This window comes from Pleurodeles waltl, chromosome 8 (genome assembly GCF_031143425.1).
Source record: "Pleurodeles waltl isolate 20211129_DDA chromosome 8, aPleWal1.hap1.20221129, whole genome shotgun sequence".
Classification (NCBI taxonomy): Eukaryota; Metazoa; Chordata; class Amphibia; order Caudata; family Salamandridae; genus Pleurodeles; species Pleurodeles waltl.
This window is the reverse complement of record NC_090447.1, coordinates 1,340,339,231-1,340,362,029: the sequence shown is the minus strand read 5'-3', so window position 1 is coordinate 1,340,362,029 and position 22,799 is coordinate 1,340,339,231. Positions and strand designations below refer to the sequence as shown.

At 40.5% G+C, this 22,799-nt stretch overlaps 1 protein-coding gene across 4 annotated transcripts in view; it reads left to right on the top strand.

The window, feature by feature from the left end:
* Positions 1–22,799, top strand: part of GRIA4 (glutamate ionotropic receptor AMPA type subunit 4) — an 892,311-nt gene that overhangs the window by 823,468 nt on the left and 46,044 nt on the right. For all 4 annotated transcript variants that reach the window (XM_069202350.1, XM_069202351.1, XM_069202354.1 and 1 more), the window contains exons 10-12: positions 9,756–9,962; positions 10,754–11,124; positions 12,464–12,662. In XM_069202350.1, the coding sequence (XP_069058451.1) occupies positions 9,756–9,962; positions 10,754–11,124; positions 12,464–12,662 (777 nt within the window). The remainder of the gene's footprint in view (positions 1–9,755; positions 9,963–10,753; positions 11,125–12,463; positions 12,663–22,799) is intronic.

Below are 22,799 nucleotides of genomic sequence, written 5' to 3'. Positions count from 1 at the left end.
ATGATATGACTCTGAGAAGAAGTCATATGTTCAAAAAATAAGCACCCATATAAATGTATTTTGTATTGCCTTCGAAATTGATCTTACAGCAGGTTGTACACCTGTTCCACATAGCAGTAGTGAAATGTATCATCTCATGTCACATCTTTGATGTCTCCACATGACAGTGATTAGTTTTATTGTATGCAAAACTATTACACGCTGTAGTGAGTTGTCCATGTCTGATTTGTTGTCCTGGGCATTCACTTTATGATCTGATCTTGCATGTGAGATGGTACATATATGGTAGCCAATCTAACTTACAATTACATTTGTAAGAGAAGACACCCTCATGAAATTTAAAAAGGACTATCCAAAACTCAGATATTAGGAATTTAAATAGGGACAAAGGATTGGTATTAGCATCACATTGCAATTCCTTCCTGTTGTTTGTTTATTTTCTATGTAGTGAAACATCTAATGCAATTTTAGGGAGACCGAGTCTCTTTTTTTTAATTATGAAGTACAACTCCATCATTTTCTGTGAGCACTTTCTCAAGCATTAAGGGGCATACTTAAGAAAAGTGCTACTTTTATTGCACCCTTTAGTGCCCCCCTGCTGCCAAATGTGTGCACTGTATTTAAAACATGGCGCACCATGGCGCAGGGTAGGGACAATAACGTTTTTTTTTTACCCCTATTGATGTACTCTGCAGGAGTAGTGCCAATAATTTGGCACTACTGCTGCAGAGTACATAGGGGCCCATTGTATTCAATGTTGTATGTTAGATTTCCTTATGCCATTTTTTCGGCGCCACTAATGGGGATATGCCCCCTTTGCATACATTATGCCTGGTGCAGGCATAATGTAGAGCAAAGGGTTACAGAGTGGCACAATACATGCATTCCACCACTTTGTAAATATGGAGCCTTCTCATGCCACATTAGCGTATAAAAATGGCGCTAATGTGACATTAGAATAGCACTAGGGGCTCTTAAATATGCACCTAATTTGGTACAAAGATATCCTACATGACTGAAGAGAACTTTCAATCAACAAGTAGAGTCTTATTTATTCATTTGAATTTGTCAAATACAGCCCTATTTTTTTAATTTAAAATAAGATTTGAACTACAGATATTTTACCGTGTTCAAAACTAACTGTATTAAGAACACAACTCTTATGCTTCAGGCTCTTTCATTCGTGCCCACTCACATCCTCATGCAAACTATTCTCAACATTCCTCTAACTAAATTTAATTCTGGATGTTAAGGGCTACTCCTCAAGTAGAAAAGTCAGATTATAAGATATTTTCAAGCCACTTGGACTGGAATTTCAACTTGTAGAATAGTGATCCAAACTCATATTCCTGGTGGAGTTGATCCGAAATAATTGGTGACAAAGCTGGAACGTAATTTTACTTCTTCTATATATACACCTTCTAATATTCACGCGTTCCATCAGATGTCCCGCAAATGCACACTTCTATTTTTGAAATTTATTTTGTTTGAAAAAAACATCTTTTAGGTCATATGTATCAATTCCAACTCAATATAAAACATTCTGGCCCATATTTATACTTTTTAATTCAAAACTGCACAAATTTATGGAATCCTGCAAGCCGGCACTAATTGTGGGCTAGCATCTGGTAAAATGACGTTTGCCAGGTGGACGAGGCGGTATGGGGGAAGAGGGTTTTTACCTCAAAAAATGACACTAGGCTGGTTAGAGGCAAAACAAAAATGCCATTAACCAGCCTAGCGTCATTTCCTGATGCAAAACCAACCATACCATGACTCCTGTCTTACAAAAGACAGGAGTCATACCCACCAACCCAATGGCCAGCACAGGGGACCAGTGTCCCCTGGGCATGGCCATTGCAGCCAGTGCCATGTAGAGTGGCCCATTTCAGGGCCCCCAATGGCACTTACATTTTAAAAAAAAATACTTACCTATACTTACCCTAATTACCTGGGATGGGGTCCCCATCCTGTGGTGTCCCTCTGGTGTGGGTAGGGGTGTTCCTGGTGCTTCGGGTGGGCACCTGTGGGCCCGTCCATGGTGTTTGATGACGAACCCCTGCTCTGACCCAGGGGTTAAATAATGGTGCTAAGCAGGCTTAGCACCATTATTTGGGCCTGGCTCCCACCGTGCACCTTTTTTGCATGGGAGGATAAATAAGGCACTAGGGGCATTGAGTCATTTTTTTGGACGGGAACACCTTCCTTGCATCTCATTGACACAAGGTAGTTTCACTAATCCAAAAAATGATTTGACTCAAATATTTTGATTCTAGATGGGTCTACCGTCAAAATATAAATATGGAGTTAAGTTTGTGCTGAATTTGCGTAAATGAATTGACGCAACTTCAGCGCAAACAGAGTATAAATATGGCCCACATGTTTTTTAACAAAACCTGTGTTTACTGTTTTAGTAAATCACCACCACATGGTTTAATACATATTTTGCCTACTGAAAGGTCATACATTTCTGTAAATCTTTGGAATATCATTGCTGGGTTTCAGAGTTTCTTCATCCTCTGTGAAACAGACACTAAAAAGTGTCCTCTATGCAAGTCCTAAAATCGGATCTTTAAAGGAAGAAAAATATATTGTTAAAAATATCCTTTCAAGGATGATTGTAGTTATTTTAATACGCTACTTCAAAAGTCGAATCTGGCTTCTACTTTTTCCATATTATTGGGTATGAATATCATTTCCCATTCTTTGCCCCATTATTTATTTTAAAAAAGTCATGAAATGGTGTAGATGCCTAAAACGATTCCACAATCTAATTGAGTCTTAGCCATAGCACAAATAAATTGAGCCCATAGCCCAAGTAGATTTAATTAGGGGTGTGATGTGAAGGGTCAGCATAATGAGGTGTGCTTTGGGTGTTTGTGAAACTATTTCTGTCTGAAACATTTTCAAAGCAACAATGTTTTGTTCTAAATATGTTTGATATAATAAAATCAAAAAAGGACTACATAAATTGTTTGAGAGTTCTTTTAAGAGATAGTCATGTGGAATACATTTTGATAAAATTATTGTTTGAGAAAGATACTACTGCAGTATTGAAAGAGGTTTTGTTAATAAAAAAGGCGAAATATCTCTCCCTAATACTGTGCTAGTTGTTTCAATAAATTGTAAATAATTTAAAAAAAAGTTAAAAGTGTGGCTTTAAATATAAGCTTCCACTTGTCTTAGATTTGTATTAGTTTTGTAAGTCAAAAAATACCTCATGTTTCTGAATGACTAAGGGCAAGATTTACGAGGCCTTAGCGCCTCCTTGTGCGTAATTCTTTTCTTATGCTAATGTGGCTCAAGAAGGCAATTTTCACCATGCTATATTCACAAAGCGGCACAATGCATGCACTGTACCACTTTGTGATCCCTTGCACCATATTATTCCTGGGTCAGGCATAATGTATGCAAAGGTGTGTTCCGGTGTTAGGAGGCCCACAAAAATGTACCATTTTTGGTGTCATTTTTGTTAAAATGACGCACCCATATTAACCTATGGGCCTCCTTGCACTTTGCTCCACTAGCGTCAACATTTTGTATGCTAGTGGAGCAAAGCACCACAAGAGCGTAAATATTATGACACTATTGGCCTAAAGACCGCCATGGTGCACCGTATTGTAAATATGGCGCACACATGGTGTTGTTAGGTGGGGCAGGGGCAACGCATGCAAAATGCTGCATCAGTACTGATGCGCCAGTTTTTTGTAATTCTGGCCCTAAGTCTTATTCCAAACTCTTAATCCTAGTCAAATGGCTGCATGTAGAAAATTGCACCCATACACAAACTCCTGTGCACTAGTGAACATTACCCCTTCAGTGAATTAGAAAATGTGCCAGTAGTATAGCTAGAACACTTTGCTATTTACAGTTTTCCAGGTGTACTACTGAGAAAGTCATGCAATTTTTTTTAGATATTGGTGTTCCCACAATACGGAATTGTATGCAGTGCAAATCTGTATTTTGGGACACAAGGATCTGTGTGGCATGGCATTCTTTTCATTTTTGTTTCCCTGAAGAAAATGTTTTTCCTTGTGGAAATATTCTACCCAACACATATTATGAGTTCAGCGGACAGCCTAGGCCATCTGCCGAACTTCCAAAGGGGAGGTTGCCGCCATAGTGGCTGCCTCCCCGCCGGGCCCATTCTGAGTTTTCTGCTAGGTCGGCAGGTGGAAACCAAAGTTTCCGTCTGCCGGCCTAGTGGGAAACAGCATTGTCACTAGCTCGTAATCGAGACGGCACCAATGCTGTAGGATGCAGGGTGCACCAACACCCTCACAATGTTCACCGTCTGCAAAGCAAGAGATGCCAAGAGCATGAGCAGTGCAGGGGCCCCCCGGGGACTCCTGCACTCGTTCTCTGCCAACATTTTTATGGCGGTGTTACTGCCATGAAATCGCTGGTGGAGAACAAATTTGTAATCCCAGGGCAGCACTGCTTGCAGTGCTGCCCTGGTAGATTAGGACCACCACGATCGCCAGACCACCGGAACGACTAATCCTAGCAGTGCTGGCAGTCCGACTGCGTCACAACCGCTGTTGCCATAAAGTGGCATTCAGTACACCATCCCAAGTCTGGTGGTCAAGAGACCACCAGACTCGTAATGAGGCTCATAGTTTGGAGGTGTTCTGTTCTCCTTCCTGCTCTGGACAGGCATATACTCCAGCCTTGGACTGGGGTAGGTCAAGGATGGGAAAGAGTTGAAGAGGAATTTGAGAATACTCACAAGCAGACATTTGAAGAAATTCATGAATGTACAAAGCAAACCATGCCTAGTTCTGCTCATTCACCAACCTTTACAGAGGATTTTATGTGGGAGTAAGTGGATCCACACCAGCAAGATAACTTTTAGTGAATGTCTTTCAAGCATAGATCCAACCGGTTTGATCATAAAAGTACTATTGCACTTGAAAGTTCTTTTGTGCATCAGGCCCATTATGTTTGGATTTAGGAAGAAGACTGAATTAGTTGGAACATTGTTTGCACTGGTTTCCCAGCTTTGTTTCCTAGATGGGCAACACCATTTTCACAATGGTTTGAAATGGGAATTAATTTGTTGTCTTTCCCAAACCTTTTGTAAGTTTGCAATTACATATGTTTGCATGGTGGAAACTATCTATGAAACATTTCTATTTCTAAATCCACCAGAGGGAATTCCCAAATGTTTGCGGGAGTTCCCAAAGATATTGCTTGGTCTTTCCCCATCTTCATTCTTTCTCTTGTATCTGTCCCATCTTATCTGCATTATTGAAACAAAAAAGCCTGCCAGGTAGGTGGTCATTTCCACTTAATTAGGTATATGTCTGCTTGGAAATCATGCTTCTGTGCTTCTAGGTTTACATTCAGAATAAATGATTCACTTAGGTACACCCATAGTTTCAGGTACAGAAAGGATTATGAATTGGCTCCCAAGTACTTATTTCCAAGTTGAAACATCTTTTTAAAGGTACATATTGGAAGATCTTTAATGCTGAAAATGATTTGATTTTGATGATAAGCTCATGAATTGTAGATGATCCTGCTATAAAGACTTTTGGGATTATGGTGTTAGCTGTTAATTAGAATTGCATTTATCGTGTTGAATTGTTTATTCAACACTGGAAATAGAAAACATCTGTTGAGTTAATTAAGTATTTCACATGGGGATTGTCAGAAAGTGTGAACGTTGCTTTGAACAAAAGAAGCAACCAAAAGTATACAAGGGTTGTGAGGTTTCACTCCCATTGAGGCTGTTTAATCATTTCTGTCATACTTGATAACATATGTCACCCAGGTCAACGTGACTTTATGTTTTGTGAAGTGTAGCTCATGGTGGCAGACATTTGAAAAAAAAAACAGTAGGGAATGATATCATTGTGGCGTTCAACAAAGTAATCTTCATATTTTGACCTCCATGTGTCCACCCTCCATTTGCAGGCCTCATGTGCACATCATTCAAATGTGGAATTCTATTTCATGGGCCTTATCTCTCTTTCAAACCTAATTTGTTTTCTCTACTCTTTTGGATCCCAGATCTCTGCACCACATGACATGTATTTTTGCACTTTATTAACTCCCTTTGGTTTGCCATTCTTTATTCATCAATTACTAGTTTGATGTACTTTATTTCCATATCTCAGTCTTTAGTACCTCATTTACCTAATTCCCCCTCTGCTCACTCCATAGAAATTGGAATCACAAGTTATTCAAAGTGCTCATCAGTCCAGTACCATTCCAACTTTGTCTTGCTTGATCTTCACCTTCTTTTGAAAGAAATCTGCACAATATGCTCTTGACAATCTCTCATTTGTGAGCATTTCAGGAACTATTATCAGAATATTTTACTTACTTTTTATTCACTTTTTATTTAAAATTACTTGGTAAACTATATTTGGCTCTTATTGTACCTTACTTTCTAAACTCTATAGGGCTCTGAAATGCTCCGTACTTAGTCCTCTTTGGCTTCTGCTTTGCTATCAGCTGTGTCTTTCTCTTGCATGCAACCCCTGTATGATAAGCTTCATAAATACTCTGTACTGTTCAAATATGGACATCTTACTACTTCCAAGCATTAGTCCTTCTAAAACAAAAATCACCTCTTCCGAGGTCTTACTTCTCTGCATTTTATTTCCCTCTCTTGGATTATAGGGCCAGCTCACTCCCATAATACTATTCTCATTACGTTAGTGCTACCCCTGACACATCTCTTGACTTTTCTTCTCTTATCTCTTCTAAATCCCATACCCCTTGCTTTCAGCCTTTTTGTCCTTGATGAAATCCCACTCTTTATTAACTTTTCTTGCACAGAAGATCTTATTCTTACTGTCATGTGCGCTCACCCACACTATTGATTCTCTCTTTATCACCTTTTCAAAGCACTGGTCCTCTCATATTTTTCACATTTTTATTTCCCCCAGTTAGATTTCAATTGGGTTTGCTTTCATTTTTTTATTGTAACAAGCTTTTAGACCTGTTCAAGAACCAAAGGCAAGATATCCATTTCGTTCTCTGTTTTCAATCCGTACTCTTCACTCCTCTCATCAATTTTTTGTTTCACAACTATTTCCCAGAGCTTCCTCTGAAGTCACCTAATCACACATTTGCTATAAAATCCTTTTTCGTCTCATACAGGTTTATAACACAGACCTATCTGAAACAGTTTGTATTTTGCCATGCTTACCCTAAGGCCCATATTTATACTTTTTAGCACCACATTCGCATTGTTTTTTGATGCAAATGCGGCGCAAACTTACAAAATATAATTGGATTTTGTAAATTTGTGCTGCTTTTGCGTCAAAAAGTGACACAAAAGAAGTATAAATATGGGCCTTACAGGCTACTCAAGTCAAAATATTGTATTTCAGCATTACATGATTTTGTAATGTGTTTTCTATGTAAAGTTTTACTGCTCAGAAAGCACGAATTCTAATGTATAAATGAATGAATCAAAATAAGTTATACTTCTGCATTAAGTTTCTTTTTCGTGGTTTCGTCAGATTCATTGAAGCCATAGTACAGTACAGTCATGCACTTTTCATATTTGTTTTTTTCATAGATAATATTTATTACAATCTTTCCAAGTGTTTGTTATCTTCTCTTTCATTGTGATGTTAACATTGATCCAGTACAAGTGGTTTACATACAATAGTGCTCCACGCTGAAGCTGCTTGGGTCCCTATCCTGATTGGTCTTATTTTTTAAAGTACAAATTGTGCACCTCCAAATGGTCAATAGTGCAGAGTTCACAAATGTGTAATTGTGCAATTTACATCCACTTGCAGGAATGGAGTGTAGCACCCAAATTGCACATGTTATTCCCCATCCCTGCTTGCTCAAACAGTGCATTTTTCAAATTGACACATGACTTGCATCAAGATTTCCAGACTGCAAATCGCAGATGGAACAACTTGCATTCTGCATTCAAAATATCCTTCACTTTTGAGCACAAATGTGAATCTGAGCCCAAAACTGTATTTGTAGGCCGATCATGATTGGGGTTAAGACTCATTGCACTCTACCCTGTCGTTTCCAAGTACATTTGAAATCTTGGCAAATCACAACGGTGACAGATATCCCGTCCGCTGAAATCTAAATCCCATAGGACATAAGGGGATTTAGATTTCGGAGAACGGGATATTCATCACTATTGTGACGGAGTAACCCATCCATCAATATCTGAATCAGGCCCTAAGAGTCTTAAAGGATGTACATATTTTGTTTTCCTTCGTATGTATTTTTGTACTATTACATTATTTGCATTATGATGTGTGTTAAATTATGTTGACATTATGATGTATGTTAAATTATATTGACTTCACATCAGACAAATACAGTAGTGCGTATTTTAGACATGTCAAGTAAAATATAATTGTTAGCATACACTACTAAAGTAATTTAGTGGGCCTGCTCCATTACATTATTTATAATTTCTGTGCTTCCTATTTGATATATACCGTACCTTCAAAATCACTGTTTCAATGTAACAATTGAGCTTATATAACCATAATACAATAATGTGTTTATTTTGTTATTTGAATACATCAGCTACAACTCCATTCAGCATGATGTTGAGTGCTGAACATGATAAATGCAAACTTCATGTCCATCTTAACTTCAGTGTATTACGCAAACAGGTATAAACATTAATAGTAAGCATATTGCTGGTGGAGTACTAGGTTTTCAGTGTCATCAAACTATATTTATTTATTTTATCTATGGTGCAGTTTTGACCTTTCAGAACTGCAAAGTAAAGCTTTTTTTCACAGCTGTCAATAAACCATAGGAGTAAAGGGGATGTTTTCATCTACACAGTGCTAGACAAAGTTAAATATTTTGAAAAAAAATAAATTACCCATCAAAGAAAACTCTTTTGTGTTTTAGAAAACTTTGTCCTCCTTCCTCACACAGCATTTAGTGGCAAAGATGGCACTGTTTGTACTAAATAAGCGGTTCCTGAATCTGAGTTGATATAACAACGACAGCTGATGAGCTCTGAAATGAGATGTAGTCTTAAAATGCATTGCATAAGTTGTTTTTCGATGGTCTTTTGTCCCTGATGATGATGCCCATACTTTCAAAATTGAGATTGTTGTTGAGTTTGTACTACAAAATTATGAAGGCTTTTGTGACATAACACACAAGAGTTGCTTTTGAATGTGTGCATGTGTACTCATAAATGCAGTTAATTATGTACCTAATTTATTATGAATGTGTCATACACTCTTCTCTTTTTCTCAATTGATCAACATAAATATTGTCTTTGGCTTATACCTTAAATATACCTACAAAATGTAAAGATAGTAGTTTCTATATGCCATTAATAGTCAAATTATCATGGTGGTTCTCTTAGAATTATTTAAAAAATAATATGTACCAACCAAATATGCAATAAAGTCTTATTTATTTACTGTTGCTCTCTGATTAGCAGTTTTCCGCAATAAGTTAAGGTATGCATTTGTAGTAAGTGAACATACATTTCACATCTATGTTGAAATTAATGTGTTCTTGTGAAGGTTGAGTTTAAATGTTACATATTTATATTCTATGTTTATATATGCATATAACAGCATATGTGTATAACTGTATACACACATATGTATATACACACACATATATGCATATATATGTGTGTGTGTTTACACATAGAAGTTCTTGTGTTATTGGTAACCATTCTCAGAATAATGAACATAATACACAATCTGTGTTACCACATTTACTTAAGTAGATCCCATACTGCGTGTTTCTTCTTTACAGTTATACTTCTTTCCTTATAGGAAGCCCCATATGTCATGTACAAGAAAAACCATGAGACCTTTGAGGGAAATGACAAGTTTGAAGGCTACTGTGTAGATCTTGCATCAGAAATAGCAAAACACATTGGATTTAAGTATAAAATTGCCATTGTTCCTGATGGAAAATATGGAGCAAGGGATTCTGAAACAAAAATATGGAATGGAATGGTGGGAGAGCTGGTTTATGGAGTAAGTAGGATTAAACTTCACCCAAGACTATATTTTCAGATGTGTGCTGCATGAATTAGGCAACATCCAGTGAACTATCCAGGATGTTTTTTGTATATTTTTATTTTGCTTAAGGGACATTAAATTTTGCTAACAGCCAGACTCAATATTGTATATAGCAAAGCTGATGTGTTCTGGCAAGACTGGCTCTAAGTTATTTTTTACATATATTTATTTTGCTGTCACTTGTGGGAAGGTATTTATTTGTTATGAACATCAGTATGATGTTTTTGCTGAAGTAGTAGTCCTAAAAATATAGAATATATTTTTGCTTGCTTTCTCAGTGGTGCAGTTGATGGGATGGCTAAAATGAATTCAGATTTTTTTTTTTTTTAAACAGGACTATTTTTAAATGCCAAATGTATTATGCTTAATATTCTACAGTCTACAATATTTGTAGTTTCTTTCATCCCTGGATAAACAAGAGTACTTTCCCTTTTCAATTGCATTTATGTCCAGTCAATCTACATCTTTTAGTGTTTGGATAATTAAGTCTACTATATTTTGTTCAGCATGGGTTGCATTTAAAAAAGTGTCCTGCAACAAGAATTATGGATCCTACTTGAAGACCAGAGCTTAGAATTGCTGCTTAACTTAATGACGTAAATGGTATGAGTGGTTCTACAACCGTGTCCTTATCCAGTACTATTGAAATCAATACATAACTGTATTTCTTTCTATTTACCTTTAAATAAAACTTAACATGATTGTTCCCTATTTTAAAGCATATTACCTTCTGTTTATTTCTACAGAAAGCAGAGATTGCAGTTGCCCCTTTGACCATTACACTTGTGCGAGAAGAAGTTATTGATTTTTCTAAGCCTTTTATGAGTTTGGGGATCTCCATTATGATCAAAAAGCCCCAGAAATCAAAGCCAGGGGTGTTTTCCTTTTTGGACCCTTTGGCGTATGAGATTTGGATGTGTATAGTTTTTGCCTACATTGGGGTCAGTGTGGTCTTGTTCCTGGTCAGCAGGTTTAGCCCTTACGAATGGCATACAGAGGAGCCTGAAGATGGGAAAGAGGGGCCTAGTGACCAACCACCTAACGAATTTGGAATTTTCAACAGCCTCTGGTTTTCTCTGGGTGCCTTTATGCAACAAGGATGTGACATCTCACCGAGGTTGGTAAATTTGCAATTGAGACAATGCATTATGAAGTAAACACTGGATAGCAAATTACATGACCAGCTTTTGCATTTATTTATAATGGTAAAATATTATTTTTTTTATTCTGTTTTCATTTGTTCTATCTTGAAATATAAAGTAATAGCCTATACAAATATGTAAATCTATCACAAGTTGGGGAACATCTAAGAACTGTTTGCACTATATTTTATTTTTATAAGCCTTATTTGGTTGACTTTAGTTTGTGGGAAAAGGGGTAGAAAATGGTTAGTTACCTTCTAGAACATGATTTAAAAAATGTTGCTTCAAAAACTTTAAGGTGGCTTATTAGCATGGTTTTACATTTTCTGATAATTACTATAAAATGACTGTCACAGTGATTTAGACCAAAGTGACTATGAACCTGTGTCATTGGCAGTATACAAAGCAATGATTTGCATACATATTTTTTACACAGTAATGATCATTAGTGTGTTGAACAATGATTTTTAAAAAGTTATCATTTTAGTGGATTTAAATTTGAATTTGCACAACCCACCTTCTGGAAATTGTTCTTTGTTTACTGGGGACACTTCTACATATCATATGGTGCCACACTGCTGCTCAAAATGATGTCCCTTCCAGTGTTCATGTGCCAGAAATGCTGTAAACAAGTGGCATGAACATGTCCATTTTGGATTAAACTATATGTTGTGGTGTTTATTAGTTTTCCAAAGTGCTATTATGGGATGGGGAATAGTTACCGGATGGTGTCTGATACTAATTTCCCTCATGTACTTTGCTACAGGGAGTTAGGCAAGCTTACTGTCAAAGGCAGAACTTCAACTGTGTGTTGCTTATTGGAGTGTCCAATGTGCATATTGAATTTGAGACTGTATTCATTTATGAATGCTCCGTAGGAAAAGACTAGGCAGGCTTCTGGAGGCTTGCTCTCCCCCTTACTCAGCCTTATCCCATTTTTCCATTTAGTGAGCATATGCTTATGCAGAAAACCACAAGTGAATAATTCTGATAACGTCATGCAAAATTTAATTTTTTAAAAAAATTACTCCTAAAACAGTCAGTTATCTGATTTTTTTCAGTATAGTTATACAATCTAATCTCTTCCGTGTCATTATTTGAAAGGTGCATTCCGATTCATTTTCATTAATAATGAACACATGCACTGGTTTACATTTCTTGCCATTGCAAGTCAGTTCCTGCATGATTTATTTTATCTATGGTTGATTATGATAGAGATTTTGAGGTCAATGTTTTAGTACCAGTAATAGTCCACAAATTAAAAAGCACCACTGCTTTTACAAGAATAAAATGTATTTTCTTGCTCATGTTTAGATCCCTCTCAGGTCGCATTGTTGGGGGTGTGTGGTGGTTCTTCACACTAATCATTATATCATCATATACTGCTAACCTCGCTGCTTTCCTGACTGTTGAGAGGATGGTCTCCCCTATAGAAAGTGCAGAAGACCTTGCCAAACAATCAGAAATTGCATATGGAACACTTGACTCAGGATCAACAAAGGAATTTTTCAAAGTAAGTTATCTAACGGTGAATTTGATATAAGTTCTTCTGCAAATGCTCTAAAGGAATTTGTTTTACATTGTTCTGATATATAATAAAAACTGACTAAGCATAAAATGTGAAAATTTGATGTTTTTATCAATCAATAAATCAATCAGTCTGTAGATTTGTAGAGTGCTTCTTGTTACCAGTGAGGATACCTGGGTATTGGCAGGGTCTAGTTGAGCCGAATAGCTAGGTCTTTAGGGACCTATGGAATTCTAGAAGGGAATCGGAGGTCCAGACATGAAAGGGTAACTTGTTCCATGTCTTTGCTGCTAGGTAGTAGAAGAAGGGACCTTGCAATCTGCTACGTCAGATGCAGGGGGTGAGGGTTAGAGAAAGGGAATCTGAGCAAAGGTGTTTGGTGAGCTGATGGAAATTCAGGCGGTGGTTCAAGAAGTTGGGTCCACAGTTGTATAGGGCCTTGTATACATGGGTCAGAAGCTTAAACTGCCATCTTTTCTGTACGAGGAGCCAGTGGAGTTTCCTGAGGTAGGGAGCAATGTGGGTTCATCTTGGGAGATCCAGAACAGGTCTGGCTGCAGTGTGCTGTATGGTCTGCAGTCATCAGAGGAGGTGAGCTGCGATCCCTGCGTAGAGAGCGTGCCGTAGTCCAGTCAGCTTGAGATGGGGGCCGAGTGATGGTGCATCTTGAGCTTTCGGGTAGCCATCATATTACATGATTATAAAAATAACTTCGATTTTGAATTGAGCATGACCATTTGTGAAACACAAACCTGAGAGACAGCATTGGTTTAAATATTTTAAACAATACAAATTATTTTCCAAATTTTACATTTATTTAGCTTTAAAATAAGACTAAGGCCCTCATGTAGCATTTGGCAGACCACTATTACCATCATAAATTGGGAGTTCATCAGCACCCACCAAACTCTCAGGTCCTCTGCCCCATTTAAAGGACTCATCTGGACTGCTTTGCTGAAAAGGACTGCTGCCCTGCTGTTGCCCTGTTGCCCTCTGACTTTGCTGAGAAGTGCTCTCCAAGGGCTTGGATTGAGCTTGCCTCCTGTTTTCTGAAGTCTCAGGGCCAAAAAGACTTCATCTCTTTATGGAACTCCTTGTGCGCCAAAAATCGACACACAGCCTGCTGGAAACAATGCACAGCCTGCCTTGCAATGAGAAAATCGCCGCACAGCTGAACCGGAACGTCGAAGCCCGACTTCCCAAGTGAAGAATCAATGCAGCACCTGCCTTGTGGCCGGAAATTTGACACAAAGCCTACCAGATCGACGCACAGCTGAACTAGAACGAAGCAGCCCAACTTCCTGAGTGAAGAATCGATGCAGCGCTTGCCGTGCCACAGAAAATTTGACACATCTCCTGTGACTTTGTCCGCACGGCCAGGATTTTCAATCTTCGTCCCTGGGCGTCAAAAAGATCCCTGCATCGCAGTGAGGAACCAAGACTGCGTACCGGCAATCAACGCAAAGCCCCTTGCAGCTTGGAAAGAAACTATGCAACGCCTTTGCCGTGCTGGAAATTCTGATGCACACCCTATTTTTCCACACATCTCCTCCTCTGCAGTCTCTGTGCGTGTTATTTTTTACACAAACCAGGTACTTTGTGAAACCAAGAGACAACTGTTGATTTCTAAAATTTAAGACTCTTTTTAATCATGCAAAAGTGATATCTCAACTTGTGCTTATTGAATATTTATTGTTTTGATCTTAATTTAACCAGACAAATATCCTATATTTTTCTAAACCTGTATGGTGTATTTTTGTGGTGTTTTCACTGTGTTACTATATGATTTATTGCACAAATACTTTACACATTGCCTTCTATGTTAAGCCAGACTGCTCAGTGCCAAGCTACCAGAGGGTGGGCACAGGATAATTTGGATTGTGTGTGACTTACCCTGACTAGGATTGTGGTCCCTATTTGATAAGGGTGTATACCTCTGCCAACTAGGGACCCTATTTCTAACAGTAACCCTGTGAACATGTCTCAGTCCTGCAACGGTGCAGAGTCTGTGTGTGCAGTCTGGCACTGCCAATTCCACCTGGCAGGTGAACCCACTTGCCAGGCCCTAAGCATCCCTTTTACTACATGTACGGCACCACTAAGGTAGGCCCTAGGTAGCCCCATGGGCACAGTGCAGTGTATTTAAAAGGTGTGCCATGTACTGGTGTGTTTTACATGTCCTGATAGTGAAATACTGCCAAGTTTGTTTTTCACTATTGTAAGGCCTATCTCCCCCATAGGTTAACATGCAGACTGCCTTTAAATATCTTTTAAGTTAAGTTTCCCATTGGGAGCAGATAGAGGTGTGGAGTTCGGGGTCTCTTAACTGACAATTTAAAAATGCATCTTTTGGTACAGTTGGTTTTTAGATTGTCTGTTTGAAAATGCCACTTTTAGAACTTGGGCATTTTCTTGCTTTCAGGGTCAGACTGCCAGTTGGGCTGTTTGTGAATTCCCTCTACACAGTGACAAAAAGGGAGCTGGGGTGTAGTCTGCATATCCTGATGAGTCTCCTGGGCTAGAGTGGGGAGGGAGGAGCTGGCACCTGCACCTGAAGGGGCTGTGCCTGTCCTCACACAATGCAGTCTACAGCCCTCTGGAGTGTGTCTGGAGCCAGGCCTGGGCAAGGCAGGATCTTGTCAACAACAGACTTCCCTTTGAAATTTCCCTACTTCAAAGGCAGAAATGGGTATAAGTAATGGACCCAAACCCCCAGACTTTTAGAACACTTCTGGATCAAGAGGAACCTCTGCCAAGGAGAAGAGCAGAAGGAGGAGTACTGTCCCTTTGCTGTGCTTGCTGGGTTGGCCTGCAGTTGCTGCTTCTGCCTTAAAGAGGAGGACAAAGATTGGACTTTGCTGTGTATCCTGCTTGTGAAGTTTTCTCTGAGAACTGTGTGTTATTTGCTGCAACAGAAGAAAAACCACCACGATGCTGTCAACAACGCCGCTGCCAGCACCGTGACCTGATGACGCCACATGGAGCTGTGTCCCACTTCGCACCTCAACCCTGGTCTTACCGACCCCGCCATCTGACGCCATCACTGAGCCGCTGCTTGCACTCTCACCCATCGGCCCCGCACCACGCATCCCCTTGTTCACACCGAAGAGTTGGCATCCCGAACAATGACGCTCCACACTGACCCCGACGCCGCTGCCTGCACCGTGGCCTGAGGAGGCTGGTCGCGCGGTACACAATGCACCGTTCTGTCTCGCACTGCAGCCTCGGTCTACTGACTTCAGCGCCATCGACTCCAGCATCATCAACAGATGCCCCTGTCTGCACTTCGAACCTTGGGAGCTGCCTGGAGCCTGCTCCGCACCACACCGTCGCCTTGGACTTACCGATGACAGCGCTTCAGAAATTAGAACGCCGCTGCCTGCACCGTGACCTGGAGACTGCACGTCACACTGCCCCACTTCACACTGCAGCCTTGGTCTGACCGACACTGCAGGAGAGTGTCACCGAGTCGCTGCCTGCACCGTGACCTGGGGCACTGCACATCGCTTCGTCCCACTTCGCACCGCAGCCCTAACGCCATCAACGCCAGCACTTCTGACTTCATTATCAGCCCGGAGTTCGAACTGCAACATGTGTGACTTCAAGGGCTCGACAACCCTTGCAGTGACCTCCGGAACTGACACCTGCAACGCCGCACTCCGGATCTCATCACGAGGATCACAACAACTGCATTTCCAAGGTACTGTTTGAGAGTCTTCCCGACATCGTAGCTGGCCTGTGACACTGCAGCTAGCCTGAACTGTTGGATTTATTGTTCACGATGCTGTGACATCCCCAGAAGGAGCTATCGACTTCAAGGAACTGTACTTTTTAAGTTAATTCTTACTAAATTCATATCTTTATTAGTGTATGGTTTTTCTCTCGTTTTGGTCTTGTTTCACACAGATAGATATTGGCTGTTTTCTAAAACTGGTCTGGTGTCCTTTTGTAGTGTTTTCACTGTATTACTGTGTGTTATGTGCAAATGTTTTAAACATTGCTTCTGAGGTAAGCCTGACTGCTCGTGCCAAACTACCAAGGGGGTGAGCAGAGGTTATCTGAGCTGGGTATCTTCCTTGCCCTGACTAGAGTGAGGGTCCCTACTTGGACAGGATGTAAACCGACTTCCATCTACAGACCCCATTTCTAACATGTAGATTCATGTTATGGTATTACCAACAGAACTGTTATGATGCATCTTAGCAGAAGCATTAGGCTAGATATTATAATTAGGGTAGGAGATGTTGCCTAAAGGCCAGAAGTACCGACCTCACATATAGGAACCCAGGATTGAGTCCCGGCCACAGTTGAACATCCTGTGCAGCTTCAGCTCCTCCACAATGGCAGAGGTGCATCTCCCCACTGCGCCAGAGCCAGCAGCTGCAAAATAAAACAATATTTTTTGTATTATTGTTTCATTTTTCAGCTGCTTGTTCTGAACCAGCATGTGCAGGGAGGGGGAGGCTAGGCCATTGGAGGGGGGAGGAGGACTGGAGTGGAGTGGAGTGCACTTAAGTCAGGATGTCTGTTTGGATGGCTGTCTTAGGCCGGTCAAACAGACATGCGCACTTAAGTTTCTCCAATCTAACTGTATTTGACAGCCAGGTTGGAGAAACAGCACAGTTTCTCCAGTGCCTGAGCGAGCGGTAAACCAGACTGCTCAGGCCAATCCCTGTGCTGCTCTCATGCTTAGTAATAGCATGTGAGCAGCACATGGAATGCACACAGAGTCTCTGCTGCTGTTCCAGGGACTGCTGGGACCAGGAAGCACAGGAGCGCGAGGCAGCCAGCAGCGCAAGTAGGTGGTGTTTTTTTTATTACTATAACTCCCCCTCCGCGCATCCCCCCCTATTATCCCCCATCCCGCGTGCACTCCCCCTTCATGCTTTTAAATTGCGGCACCCACCACTGGTCCTGTGATTCTGGGCAAATGATGTAATCTTCCCATGCTTAAAAAAGTCTAAAGCAAGCTAGTGTATGTGTAAAGTTCTCCAATGCCCTAGAGACAAGTTCACACTGCACAAAGAACAGCTTAGTTGTTCTCTAGTGCCTTCCATAGCAGCAGGTGGTTATGTGGGACACTTTTATTTTGGTGCCCAGGCCTAATTTTTGTCAGGTCTGACCCTGACTTTACTTAATTATAAATGCCTTCGTGAATCGGTCTCTGTGTTATTTGTACCAAAAGTAAAATATGGCGTGTTCAGAGCTTAAAAATAGAGCTTCGGTTTGCTTCCTGTCTTATGGCAAACTGTTTACGAACAGGAAACTAAGGTTTATTTTGGGGCGACTTGCACAGGGGTGAACAGAGGTCGTGGGAGAGGAGTTAGATAAAAAATTATGCAGTATGACCTTTTAGCATTTATGTAAAACAGTGGAAATAAACAGGTGGGCGTTTGAAGCCGTATAGATATAGGTAAGTTTTGATTACTGTATCGCTAAATTACCTTCAGCCCCTTACTTCCTCGATAATGTATACAGCGCAGTGCTTATCTTTACAGGTATGTCTTCACAAGCCGCTTTATTCATCCTCTGACACATACCTATGTTTTTTTTTTTATTTTAGCATCCCACTTACAGGACTTTGTGCATGATTTTTCTTGAAAACTGTATTTACTTTTATTGTGTGTTCCATACTTTTTATTCTTAATGGTGCAAATCTACTCAACCAAAGTTTTGCTCAGAAACAATTGCTTGGGCGGATGGTTTGCCTCCTGCCACAATTCCACAAAGTTTGTGGTTTCGATGGTAAGCTAACATTTGTGTTTCAAGAAACCTTGGCCCATCTTTAAGAAAAAGTGGCGCATCAGCCAAGATGCATCACTTTTCTTGCACCCCTTTCTCGGGGCTTAACAACACCATGGTTGCGCCATATTTATGATACGGTGCACCATGACGGTCATTAGCACATAGCATCAAACTTGATGCTATTGTGGCACGTTGCCACACTAGCGTCAAAAATATTGACGCTAGTGCAGCAAGTGCAAGGAGGTCTGTTAAATTTCACTTTGCCATTTTTGCGAGCCTCCTAGCACCAGAACACCCCCCCTTGCATACATTATGCCTGGTGCAGGTAAAATGTGGCACAAGGGCTTACAAAGTGGCACAATGTATGCATTGCACCACTTTGTAAATATGACACGGCAGAAAAGCCACTTTAGCATAAAAAAAAACAAATACGCTATGGCAGCACTAAGGTGGAGCTAAAGGCTCTTAAATATGCACCCTTGTTTAGGGTTTTAATGTACTTACAAATATGTGGCTGCTCACTGGCAATCATATGGGCTCTAGCTTCTTATATGTGAAAACAGTGTGTTTGCTCTGTATTCCGGATTACCACAGGAAACTCAGACCTCCCTAACAATTGTTACCTATCCGGGTTAGTGTTACTGAACCTTTACAAGCCTCAAAACTGACTTTGAGTAACCACCAAAATGAGGCCAAGTTTGTGCACTTATTAGGCAGCCTTACTTAGCGACCTTATCTGTCTCAGAGCTTCCTTCAGCCAGAGACACAATTTTCACTAAGGATTCGAACAACTGCCCAATGGATCTGTTTTGAGATGCAGCCTTTAAGTTGGTTGCACTTACTAAGTGTGATGGTAAGTGTAACCTTGACTGGCGTAATTCCCCAGTATGTAGCTATCTGTTTTCTCACCATCCACACGCAAGGGGTCAGTCACCATCAGTTATAGTGAGATCACTTAGAACCCTTTTCACTAACTCTACTTTACAAAACATTTCGATGCAATGTGTGTTCCCTCTCATTTTCGTTACTTATACTTTCATTTTCCAGAAGGTTCAAACCACTGTCAGTGTTTGTCTATGACTGTAGTGATCAGATCGCAGGAGGAAAGCAGTGGAAGTTGGCATTGCTCTGTCAAAACTATTTTGTATACTGCAAGGCGTGCTCAAGCTCCCAACCAATCATAGCTTTCTCAGTGCATAAGTGAAGACTCACTGCCAGGCCCCTCGCCATTTTATCCTTAGCTATCTTCTGACTGCTTCTTATGATTGGCCCATCTATAGAGAGATTCCTGTTGCTATGCAACTGAAATATTCTTACTTAATTTTGGTGCATCACTCTTACTTTGCCCATCGACTCGGCTATCTTTTTTGCTTATATCATATGTAAGGGCAAAATCCTGCAGAATTGATACCACTGTAATGATATCCACAGCGCCACAGGGCTGAATTTGTAATCTTTTTAATTTGCTCAGCGGTTATTGATTTTGGCACATCAGGCAAGAGAGCTGTATGTAATAATCATGATTACTTGCTCCTAAGGGAATGAGAAACCTAAAGATAATTAGAACAACATGGCACTGCTGATCCATCCCCGAGCCTCCAAACAATAGGCGCCATTGACTGCAGGCCGGTCTCTGGGGTTGCTGGCAGCTTTGCGTCTGTTAGTGAGTTATGATACCGGCTGCAGCATGCAATGCAGGAGCTAAAAATGACGAGTCCAAGAGACACAAAACCAGTGCGTTTTTGTGGATTATGGAAAAAAAATCAGGTTGTAGCGTTTCAGATTGTCTTCATTTCTTTTTGTTTTCAGTGTTCTTTTATTGCAGTGCTTTATTTCACTTGTTAAGAAACATATATTTTACTCCTTGTCCCGTCCCGCTCGATGCAGGTAACTTTCGTACTCAAAGAAGCGGCCTCCTGTTGGTACCGTCTTTTCTATGGAAGCCCTTGGGTTTGCTTGTTTGATTTGACAAGTTGAAAGCTAATGCAAGGACGTATATTTTGCTGCAGATACACAGAGTGCACCATGCATAGCCATATGGAAGTGTGCATGGGAACTTAAGTATATCCGGACGTAAAGGAATGCCGGAAAGGAATAAAAGGGTCTAAAGTCAGTATCTTCATTTTTAACTAAGCGATGCTGGTCATGGCAACTATTGCATACACCTTTGATGTTCAGATTCTCATCCATATTATGATGAACGTAGCAGTTTCTGGCAATGTAGGAAAATGTAGCAACAGTTCTTGTTGGCAGTGACAGACAGGATAAAAAAGGCTTTACACTGTCCACCTTAAAGAAGGCAGATGGTGTAATGTCCTTCCTCCAACAGCCCATGATCCATCTGGTCCTCAGAGCAACTATTCTGTTGACGGAGCCAATAGGGGCTTCATCGATGGAAAGGATTGTTACCCCACTCTGAGGCAGGCAGGTAGACGGTTTGATGGACACGGTATTCTGTCACTTTGCAACACAGTCTTCCAAACTCTAAATTAAGTCCTGTGCTCTCCACTACAGAACAAAAAAATCTGTAAATGTTATGATATCCCACTTGGAATGCAACAAGACCTTCATATCCATTCAGTTGATTTTCAGAAATTAGTGTTACAGTCGGGTGTGGGGTAGCCTTCAAAAAGTAAAATTATAGAGCTATCCTGACCATTAATTCACAGAATCTTCTTGGATCTGTGAATTAACTGACGACTCTCATTGCCACTTCAAAAAATAAAGGTACATCCTTGAATGAGGGGGCTTTTGATTCCATCGTCCATCGCAACTCTGTGCTCTTGGTTTGGCAGAATAACTTCTGTTGCTGCCACCATTACCCAATGCATTGCACTGAGCACTATGGTAGGAACAATAAGGTAAAAAAAGGATAGAAAGAGACAAGTTGAGCATACTCCAACCCCAAGGCCAATTTTGCATCTAGATAAATTTAAAAACGTGAAATTCAACAGTTATTTTTAACTGAAGTAACTATAACTTGTACATCCCGCCAAGCACAGTTTTGCCATCCTTGATGTTGTTTAAGGCGCTGCATTCATATTATCAGTTATGTCATAGAACATGTTATGGTATGTTATGTTAATTTTGTACCACACTAACCACCCAAGAGGGTATCCAGGCATGTGGGCAAGGTGTGTAGGTATATGGTCCAAAGGTGCTTGCATGAAGAGCCAGGTCTTCAGCTTCTTGCAGAACTCAGTAAGTGAGGAGGAGTCTCTTATGTGTTGAGGGAGGTCATTCCATGTCCTGGGTGCGATGTAGGAGAATGAGCGATGTGGGGTGTGTGAGTGAGTGAGGCAGAGCATAGGTGTCCGGTGGGTTGGTGAAAGTGTATGCAGCTGTTCAGGTATTCTGGTCCTGTGTTGTGTAGGGCTTTGTATGTTTGTGAGAATTTTGAATTGGATGTGTTTGTGAATGGGGAGCCAGTGAAGCTTCCTGGGTTGCGTTGTGATGTGGGTGTGGCGTGGGAGGTCTAGTATGAGTCTTGCACCTGCTTCTGGATGGTCTGGAGTCAGTGTAGGAGTTGTTTGGGGATTCCGGCATAGAGAGTGTTGCTGTAGTCCTGCCTGCTGGTGATGAGTACTTGTGTGACAGTCCGTTTGGTGTTCTGAGGCAACCATTTGAAGCTATTTTGCAGCATGCATAGGATGTGGAAGCAGGAGGTGCACAATGTATTGACTTGAGCAGTCATGTTGAGCTTGTCATTTAAGATGATCCCTAGATTTCTTGTGTGGTCTAAGGGTGCAGGTGTTGGTCCTGTCTCTGATGGCCACCAGGTGGAATCCCATGGGGAGGTCTTGTTGCCAAAGACCAGTACTTCTGTCTTGTTGGAACTGAGCTTTAGGCAGTTGGTTCACATCCAGTCCGCTACCATTGTCATGCAGTTGCTGATGTGGGTTCTGTTAGTGTTTGTCTTGTCTGGCAGGGAGGGGATGAGTTGAGTGTCATTGACGTAGGTGACGGTGGTGATGTCTTGTAATCTGATGATGTTAGCGAGCTGTGTCATATATATTTTAAAAAGAGTAGAGCTGAGGGACACTCCCTGTGGGACAGTGCATATCAATTTCTTGGTCACTGTTGTGAAGAGTGGCAGCCTTAAAATCGTGAGTGATATAATACATGATGTAATAAGTAGCGCATGGTGAGGACATGAGTTATAGTTACTTCAGTTCACTATAATTGATTCTTCAATTAACTTTTCAGTTTAAAATGTAACATTTTAACTTACATTTTCATCCAACTATAAGGTCAATTTAACTTTCATTTTGTTCAGTGAATTTCTCAGTTGTTTGTAATGTAAAGTAAAATATTATAACCAAACCTAACTACAACGTCATTTAGCCTTTGACTTTATTCAGTAATTCTCTAAGCTTT